The sequence below is a fragment of the Xyrauchen texanus genome, chromosome 46, assembly GCF_025860055.1.
Source record: "Xyrauchen texanus isolate HMW12.3.18 chromosome 46, RBS_HiC_50CHRs, whole genome shotgun sequence".
Lineage (NCBI taxonomy): Eukaryota > Metazoa > Chordata > Actinopteri > Cypriniformes > Catostomidae > Xyrauchen > Xyrauchen texanus.
In genome coordinates this window covers 27,311,754-27,322,375 of record NC_068321.1, presented here as the reverse complement: position 1 = coordinate 27,322,375, position 10,622 = coordinate 27,311,754, and the positions used below count along the sequence as shown (strand labels likewise).

General features: G+C 37.5%; 1 protein-coding gene across 1 annotated transcript in view; it reads right to left on the bottom strand.

The window, feature by feature from the left end:
* The window catches only part of LOC127638165 (protein kinase C-binding protein NELL2-like), a 126,170-nt gene extending 120,182 nt beyond the window's left edge, over positions 1–5,988 (bottom strand). Inside the window, exons 1-2 of the mRNA XM_052119580.1 lie at positions 5,673–5,988; positions 4,984–5,112 (exon numbers count right to left, since the gene is read on the bottom strand). Coding sequence (XP_051975540.1) covers positions 4,984–5,112; positions 5,673–5,718 — 175 coding nt within the window. The 5' untranslated portion in view covers positions 5,719–5,988. The remainder of the gene's footprint in view (positions 1–4,983; positions 5,113–5,672) is intronic.
* Positions 5,989–10,622: the final 4,634 nt, after the last annotated feature.

The following is a 10,622-nucleotide window of genomic DNA, read 5'->3' as shown; positions in this document are numbered from 1 at the left end:
CGAAACATGACTAAATATGGGCCGATCTTTCTGAGCCTTGAAATATCCAGCAAATACACCCAAACATCCCAGCCAGACTGATCTGTGGAACTATCTGTGGTCCAAAGACTCTTTCCACCTGCATGAATGCCCTGTTGTCCCAATTAGGAGGGAAAGGTTGAGCCCGCGGTGCTCCGATTTTATCCTACTGGTCTCAGAGGTCTTCCTCTGTCACTTACATATCTCACCGACACTCGTAGGACATGAGATGATTTCCAGCAACAATACAGTGTGCGCAGGGGTGTTCATGAATGCGAGCGTTGCAAACTAGAATAGTAAGGATGAATAACTGACAGTGAAACAAAGAGAGGGAACATGTCTGCAGAGAGTCGATTTAATCACATGATCTTCCTTTCATTTGCATTTGCCCGTCAGGCAGAACTCGAGACGCTCATATAATGAGCTCAGTTGAGCTGTGACAAACAAAGTAGAAATCAAGAAATCCAAAAATCTAGAATGAAGATTCTCTATTAGATTATGCACATATGTCATGTTAAAGTTCATGAGAAATGGGACAACGATGTACGTGATTGACGGCGCATGAAATGTAAAAGCAGCGCTGTTGATGAGTTGCATGGAGCAGTTGTGAGTAACAGGAAATTCATTGAAATTAATAGTAATTCTCACATTAGATGGTCATATTAATTGTATATTATGTCATATTTAGATGAAAATTCATAGAAGTGTTGATAAAAAAGATGTCTTCACATGTATCTCACTGGTTTTACTGTAGTTCATGTATATTTTGAAATATCAAAGAATTTCAATATTTAATTTTTTTAAATAAAAAAAAATTGCATATTTATTAACTTTTACATTTGTATCAGTATCAATCTTTTTGCATGTATGAACAGTTCAGAACCTATTAATGACTTATAATATAGTTATATATATATATAAACCATTGGGTTATAAATGATTTATAAGCATGAATCCCAAATTCGATAGTTCACCCACAATACCAGTTCTGTCATCGTTTACTTATTATGGTTTTCTTTCTTCAGTGCAACACAAAAGATGCATTGTGCAGTATGTAAGTCTCAGTCACCATTCACTTTCATTGCATCTTTTTTCCATGATGACTGAGGTTGTAATTCTGCCTCTTATGGGTTTGTTTACAAACGTACTTGTGCATTTCTGCATTGTGCATTTTAAATAAGTTGTCAAGGCTTTACATAAACAGCAACATCATTATGAGGAAATGAAATCTCATCTTGTATAACTTACTGCATGTCACACAACAGCACAGTCCTGGTGCAGTTTTATTCCCCAGTAACTGCACTGTCAAGCACATCTCACAAATAAAAACTCTGAATTGCATAACTTACAGTGTCCAAACCTTTGCGACTTGTTGCATCAGAACACAGTTTTCTTTATTTGTCAACACCAGAAATGACTGGAGTGGTTGAACACGCAGTTTTAACAGAGATCTGTGAATTGTCTGAGGACTAATCTGATTATGCATCCTATTATATTCTCAAGCGTCTGTTTCTATGAAGAGTCACGGCCCTTTTGTTTCCAGAGAGGCTCTCGATAGACGTGGGCCCCTCGAAGGACCGTTAAGTCCACAGAGACGAGACACAAAACAAACAGCGAGCGTTAGACGCAGTTAAGCACTTTGGCAGCTGTTGAGTTGTTTGGAGCAGTTTGGGTTGATGTGCTTGTTTGCATATTTTTGAGTGGCTCATAAAATTATTTGCAGATAAATGTGAAGTATGACTACAATTATACATAAGCATCTAACGTTTTTCTTAGAACCCAAACAGGTCATTATTTACATGTATGTATATTTATGCATTTGGCAGACGCTTTTATCCAAAGTGACTTATTCATGGTATAAATTTATACGTTTGTGTGTTCCCTGGGAGTCGAACCCATGACCTTGACGTTGCTTGCACCATGCTCTACACTCTAAGAAGAAAAGTTTTCTTATAGAACCCAAAAGACTTCTATCACTCACTTCATATTTGGAACCCCCTAAAAAATTCTATGTAGAACCCAAAAGGCTTCTATGACTCACTTCATATTTGGAACCACAAAAAGGTTCTATATAGAACCAAAAAGGCTTCTATCGCTCACTTCATATTTGGAACCCCCTAAAAAATTCTATGTAGAACCCAAAAGGCTTCTATGACTCACTTCATATTTGGAACCACAAAAAGGTTCTATATAGATCCCAAAAGTGTTCCATCGCTCGCCTGATATTTGGAACCTCCCAAAAAATTATATTTAGAACCCAAAAGGCTTCTATGACTCACTTCATATTTGGAACCACAAAAAGGTTCTATATAGAACACAGAAGGGTTTATCACCCGCTTGATATTTGTAACCCCAAAAAGGTTCTATATAGAACCCAAAAGGGTTCTATCGCTCGCTTCATATTTGGAACCCCCTAAAAAATTCTATGTAGAACCCAAAAGGCTTCTATGACTCACTTCATATTTGGAACCACAAAAAGGTTCTATATAGATCCCAAAAGTGTTCCATCGCTCACCTGATATTTGGAACCCCCCAAAAAATTATATTTAGAACCCAAAAGGCTTCTATGACTCACTTCATATTTGGAACCACAAAAAGGTTCTATATAGAACCAAAAAGGCTTCTATCGCTCGCTTCATATTTGGAACCCCCCAAAAAATTCTATGTAGAACCCAAAAGGCTTCTATGACTCACTTCATATTTGGAACCACAAAAAGGTTCTATATAGATCCCAAAAGTGTTCCATCGCTCGCCTGATATTTGGAACCTCCCAAAAAATTATATTTAGAACCCAAAAGGCTTCTATGACTCACTTCATATTTGGAACCACAAAAAGGTTCTATATAGAACCAAAAAGGCTTCTATTGCTCGCTTCATATTTGCAACCCCCCAAAAAATTATATGTAGAACCCAAAAGGCTTCTATGACTCACTTCATATTTGGAACCCCAAAAAGGTTCTATATAGAACCAAAAAGGCTTCTATCGCTCGCTTCATATTTGGAACCCCCCAAAAAATTCTATGTAGAACCCAAAAGGCTTCTATGACTCACTTCATATTTGGAACCACAAAAAGGTTCTATATAGAACCAAAAAGGCTTCTATCGCTCACTTCATATTTGGAACCCCCTAAAAAATTCTATGTAGAACCCAAAAGGCTTCTATGACTCACTTCATATTTGGAACCACAAAAAGGTTCTATATAGATCCCAAAAGTGTTCCATCGCTCGCCTGATATTTGGAACCTCCCAAAAATTATATTTAGAACCCAAAAGGCTTCTATGACTCACTTCATATTTGGAACCACAAAAAGGTTCTATATAGAACACAGAAGGGTTTATCACCCGCTTGATATTTGTAACCCCAAAAGGTTCTATATAGAACCCAAAAGGGTTCTATCGCTCGCTTCATATTTGGAACCCCTAAAAATTCTATGTAGAACCCAAAAGGCTTCTATGACTCACTTCATATTTGGAACCACAAAAAGGTTCTATATAGATCCCAAAAGTGTTCCATCAGCTCACCTGATATTTGGAACCCCCAAAAATTATATTTAGAACCCAAAAGGCTTCTATGACTCACTTCATATTTGGAACCACAAAAGGTTCTATATAGAACCAAAAGGCTTCTATCGCTCGCTTCATATTTGGAACCCCCAAAAATTCTATGTAGAACCCAAAAGGCTTCTATGACTCACTTCATATTTGGAACCACAAAAGGTTCTATATAGATCCCAAAAGTGTTCCATCGCTCGCCTGATATTTGGAACCTCCCAAAAATTATATTTAGAACCCAAAAGGCTTCTATGACTCACTTCATATTTGGAACCACAAAAGGTTCTATATAGAACCAAAAAGGCTTCTATTGCTCGCTTCATATTTGCAACCCCCAAAAATTATATGTAGAACCCAAAAGGCTTCTATGACTCACTTCATATTTGGAACCCCAAAAGGTTCTATATAGAACCAAAAGGCTTCTATCGCTCAGCTTCATATTTGGAACCCCCAAAAATTCTATGTAGAACCCAAAAGGCTTCTATGACTCACTTCATATTTGGAACCACAAAAAGGTTCTATATAGATCCCAAAAGTGTTCCATCGCTCGCCTGATATTTGGAACCTCCCAAAAAATTATATTTAGAACCCAAAAGGCTTCTATGACTCACTTCATATTTGGAACCACAAAAAGGTTCTATATAGAACCAAAAAGGCTTCTATCGCTCGCTTCATATTTGCAACCCCCCAAAAAATTATATGTAGAACCCAAAAGGCTTCTATGACTCACTTCATATTTGGAACCCCAAAAAGGTTCTATATAGAACACAGAAGGGTTTATCACCCGCTTGATATTTGGAACCCCAAAAAGGTTCTATATAGAACCCAAAAGGGTTCTATCACTCGCTTCATATTTGGAACCCCAAAAAGGTTCTATATAGAACACAGAAGGGTTTATCACCCGCTTGATATTTGGAACCCCAAAAAGGTTCTATATAGATCCCAAAAGGATTCTATTGCTCGCTTCATATTTGGAACCCCAAAAATTTTCTATATAGATCCCAAAAGGGTTCTATCGCTCGTTTGATATATGGAACCCCCAAAAACGTTCTATATGTTCTATATAGAATCCAAAAGGGTTCTATCGCTCACTTCATATTTGGAACCCCCCAAAAAAGTTCTATATAGAACCCTTTTTAAGGGTTTAGGTACTTTCATGTTCCAGGGGATGATGGTCACTTTTCACCAGGCCTTCATCATTTTTTTTGTTTTTGTTTTTAAATTAGTTTAATGTATAGATTTCACTGTTTTAGGCTTGTCCCAGACCCAGACATTCAACAGTAAAAATATAAATTAATACATGTTTGAACCAATCTAGACAAAGAGTAAAATAAACAAACCATTTCAATATTTACAGTGTTAAAATTATTTGTATAAAACTCTAACTTTGGGAAAATGTCGAGTTGGTTTTACCTTGAAACAGGAACGCTCTCGTATCATCATGGAAGCCTTGCACCTGTGTCACTCCAGCAAACCCTTTTCCCGGACTGAACTCCTGGAACACACTGATCCGAACCGCTGGATCCACGCCGAATGCAGCGACTTCAACACAATCAAAATATATGCCATTAAAACTGATTCTATATACAGTCTAACAATATTGCACCTTTTGTCCAATGAATTTCAATGAGTATTCAAGTCATCTGTGATAACTGGATGTGGACTTTTCAAAATCATTGTACAGAAATTGCAGATGGCAATTGACAAAGAGCCATTTCTAGACCATTAAACATATATAACATGATTTTTATAAGATTTTATGAATTTTCATGACTTTTCCAGCCCTTTAAATCAAAATCCGCTGATTTATCCCATGTTAATTACCTAAAATGTTTATTACGCGTTATTACATTTAATTACAATGTAATTACATTGTAACTAGCGCATAAAGTGCAATTGAAACATATTGGAGATGACAGGAACACTTTGTATCATGTTTTGGGAGGGAATACATCTTTACATATGTAATTACTGGCTTTTATAGCTGTAAGGAGATGTATAGAATGAACAGCTACTCATCATAATATATATATACACACACACACACACACAAATAATCAAGTAATTGATAAACAATGACTGAAGTCGATGTCTCAGCCTACCTCCTGCCACGTAAAATAATCCTAAAAACAACTGCAATAATCCCATGGTGAATGATCAAATTAGACCATGTTGTAATTTACTCCTCAGAAAAACGCGCACAAATACAATCACGTGTCAGCAGGACCGATCCTCCTCATTCAAACATTCTCAAAGGATGAGGAGAGCATCTCCAGCACTTCAAGGTTCCGGTGAATGCGCGAGAATATTCCGTAAAGAGAAGCGCGGGAGCCGCACAGGTGGTTTTGGTGATTGCGCACCGCACAGACTGCAGATCCACCAGCCAGTGTCTGATCGGTACAAGTGAAACCAGCTTCAAACCAGCTTCCCTGGAGCTAATGAGAGAGAGAGAGAGAGAGCGAGAGAGAGCGAGAGAGAGCGAGAGAGAGCGAGAGAGAGAGAGAGAGACGAGAGAGAGAGAGAGAGAGCGAGAGAGAGAGAGAGCAGAGAGAGAGAGAGAGAGAGAGAGAGAGAGAGAGCGAGAGAGAGCGAGAGAGAGAGAGAGCAGAGAGAGAGAGAGAGAGAGAGCGAGAGAGAGAGAGAGAGAGAGAGAGCGAGAGCGAGCTTGTAACCCCCCTGGTGGCGCATTGGTTTTTAAATCTTTTATTGTGGATCTCTGAGTTAACCCGGTTATAAGCTACTTATACAGTGTATGCATAACAAAATATATTTATCACTTTATATTAACTTTAATAACGATAATTATTGGGACTTATATACTATATAGTTAGCATATAGTGATATAAGCATTTGTACAATATATGACATAGGGGAAATGGGGGCTAGTTGTCACAAGGGCTATATCTAAAAAAAACAATTATAATTTTTTAATGCTTAAATACAGCTATTAAGCTATATTAAAGCCATTAAATATACAAAAATTTGTTTTGACTATGTATATATATTTGCATTTTAATTTCATAAAATCAATCAATTTGAATGATGTAATCTTCACTAAATGTAATTAATTAAAGAAAATATTTTTGTATTTAATTTCTTTAAAGATTAGTCAATCTATCATATTTTTTCATGCATAATATTCCTGAAAAGCCATTAAATGCACTAAAAATATATTTTAGAATAATATTTTTTTTGGGGGGGTTGTCCCTAGCAACCAAATTGTCCCGGTTGCTAGGGAGGGTAGAGTCACATGGGGTAACCTCCTCGTGGTGGTGATTAGTGGTTCTCTCAATGGGGCGTGTGGTGAGTTGTGTGTGGATCGTGGAGAGTAGCATGAGCCTCCACATGCTGTGAGTCTCCGCGGTGTCATGACTTCTATGACATGTTCAATAGTGTTCACTCAATGTGATTTTTACTGCATGTTCAATTAACTTATTTAAAGTGAGTTAATGCAACACAATTCTTTAGCATTTTGTCTCAACTTGATTTCATTGTGTATATGTTTACTTAGTCTAATTGTGTTGGGACTATGTGAATAATAATAATGTATTGCACATGCATTTATTATATTAATGTATTTCTATACAAGATAAAAACAAGTTGGAGACTTGTTAGTGTTTAATGTTCTGTCATGGTGGGATTTAGAGGAGTTTATGTCACGTAGATTTATTTGGGGTTACCATTGTGGACAGGGCTGGACTGGTAATCTGGCATACCGGGCATTTTCCCGGTGGGCCGACGCACTTTGGGGCTGATCAGGGGCGGACTGGCCATCGGGAGAACCGAGTGGGCTGGTGGGTCAGCCGCAGAATGGGACGCGATAAGCTAAAATGAGATATGCAGAAAAGGACAGCAGTTTTTCTCATGAAGTAAATTCTGAGCGATCATCAGTATAATGACTGATTGGGGAAACTTTCAACAGCACAATACTTGTTATACATATGTATTCTATGCTAATGTATTTGTTGCTAGCTAGTAACAAGCTGCACGGATCGATAGAGTTATTAGAACAGATCGAGTTTAAGTTAGGTTAAAGCAATTCATTTATGTTTTCGCTACACAATTAATTTAGGTTTTGCTACACAATTAATTTAGGTTTTCGCTACACAATTCATTTAGGTTTTCTCTACACAATTAATTTTGGTTTTTGCTACACAATTAATTTAGGTTTTCTCTACACAATTCGTTTAAGTGTTGCTACACAATTAATTTAGGTTTTCTCTACACAATTCATTTAAGTTTTGCTACACAATTAATTTAGGTTTTCTCTACACAATTCATTTAGGTTTTGCTACACAATTAATTTAGGTTTTCTCTACACAATTCATTTAGGTTTTGCTACACAATTAATTTAGGTTTTCGCTACACAATTAATTTAGGTTTTCTCTACACAATTCATTTAGGTTTTGCTACACAATTAATTTTGGTTTTCGCTACACAATTAATTTTGGTTTTCGCTACACAATTCATTTAGGTTTCGCTACACAATTAATTTAGGTTTTGCTACACAATTAATTTAGGTTTTCACTACACAAAGTATATGAGTGAAGCCTACATTTTACTTTCATATCAAATAAACTCATTTTCATTGTGTGGATCCAATATCAACAATAATATTAGTTTAAACAGCAGATATTGTCACCACAGTTACCCTTTCAAACATTCACTGGACCAATATGTGTGACCAGTAGACCCGCTATATCTATAATTACATAGACCTATATTCAAAGAAATTTCAAAAGTGATAACTTTAAATTGTTACCATAAGGAGCTAAATCTACCTAAAATAATTTGTTGGTGTAACCTAATATATTCAGCTTGATTCAGTGATGTAATGCATATGTTTGATTTGAGTAAGAGCAGTTCATTTAGACACTAACATATTTTCAGTCACTTAAACATTGTCAAGCACAATGTCATTGTGTTTGTTCATAATATTACATATATAAAGTGTTCAACAAATGACTCCAAACAACAGATATTGTTTTTTTGTTTTTCTCCCAAAAAATGGTGAAGCTGCTGAGCTCTTAACCCAAAGGTTTGATCCAGTAATGCCTCTATATCAAAAACCTGGTTTAATTAATGCATGCTCCTGGTCTTATTGTGAATGATTCATCATTGCAAGTTATTCTAAAGGTAAATAATGATAGTCTTTAGTCATTTTACATGTGTTGAACACATCTGTAAAGCTGTATGTTCCACAGTTTGAGTCTCTGTTTAACAAAACCAAAAACTGACCCAGTAAACCAAGCGGTCAAGCTGTATTTTGGCTCAGAACAGCGATGTTTTTCACGGCTCTGGTGACCCGTTTGGCAACACTGAAAGGCCAGTGAGTTTAATCTAAGACCCAGCAGACATTGTGAAGTCTGTCCTTGTTGTCTGGTAGTGAAAGGCCGCTCACATTCCCGGCTAATCCCAACACATACGCAGTGTGATTTCCTTAATTCAGCTGTTCTCAAATGGTTTTGGTTGAGCTCGATTTTATAATGGACATCAAATGGCGACCCAACATTGTTCCAATGCTGTTTATTGTCAAAAGTGACCAAAACATCAACATGAAATCAAACGTGAAAGGTATTAATAGCTCACTATATTCAAATTAACATGAGAGTGATTGAATATGACAACGTTGCCGACTTTGTAAAAGCATAAACTTCTTTTTGCTCTCCCAACTTTGCATGATTAGTTGCACTTTATTATTTGTATTTAGCAATGTTTCTCCCTGCCGTCTGTGACAAATCAGACCTGAGACCCATATTTGGGTCGTTACCCACCAGTTGAGGAGCTCTCCGTTAGATTACCAATAAACCCAATAAGGATATAATCTAACGCCCAGATACATTTTAGAGGGGCAAGAATTTAATATCAGCTCTGATGTGAGACAGATGGTTTCTTGAGATGGCCAGACAGTATTCGAATAACCTTTTCTCCCATTTTCTCCCCAATTTCCCAATCCGCTCTGAGTCCTCGTGAGTCGCCTCAATCCGGGTGGCGGAGGACGAATCTCAGTTGCCGCCGCGTCTTATCACGTGACTTGTTGAGCGCGTTACCGCGAGATTTAGCACGTGTGGAGGCTTTGCGCTATTCTCCGTGGCATCCACACACAACTCGCCACGCGCCCCACCGAGAGCGAGAACCAGGGGAGGAGGTTACCCCATGTGACTCTACCCACCCTAGCAACCGGGCCAATTGGTTGCTAAGGAGACCTGACTGGAGTCAAAGAGTCGATTCTGAATGGATTGACCGCAGTTCAAACGGTGATGTGCACCCCACAATAACAGTAAAACCTGTAAACTTATATTGTGATGACCTTCCTCATAGCCCCACGATGAAATCAGCTTCAAACATGGACTTATTTCACAAATAAAATGGCAAGAGGTTTCTCTAAGGGGTAGGTTAAGGATGTAGTAATGTTAAATAGACAATCTGAGTGCGGTTTGCACATGCAAAACTCACCGGTAATATGTTACAGTGTTATAGATGGTATGCGGTTACTAATAGGGCATTGCTGTGTGGTTGCTAGGGGGTTGCTAAGGTATTGCACATTGTAGATTGTCTAATATCCGTGATTCATAACGGAAGCCTGTTTTTGTTTTCCGGCCATTCGCATCTGTGTATTGTTTTTCAGTGGATAATGTGATTTTCAGCTTATTAAATGAGTAAAATGGCCTAAAAATAATTAAAAATAAGTGACCCCATAGTGAAGATAGTTAACAGGGTCACGCCTCCTCCTGTGTAGGTACAGTAGATCACATGAGGCAAGTTTCGCTGATGTCATTAACTACTTAATGTCTCATGACAACCAACAACTGCACAAGATGAGCCTGAACTCATTTTTACTCCAACTAACACTTACTTGATGTTACTTGATGAAAGCGGGATTGTTTTGTCACGTTCACTGCATCACTGATCTGAACTGTGGTATTTACATGGTTCTCCAAGGCACTACAAGAAACCCATAGTATCATACTTTTAGGCCTTGTAATGTTATGTTTTAAAAAATACCAAAACATGGTATTACTATGGTACCATGTTAAAAACAACCCTGGTAA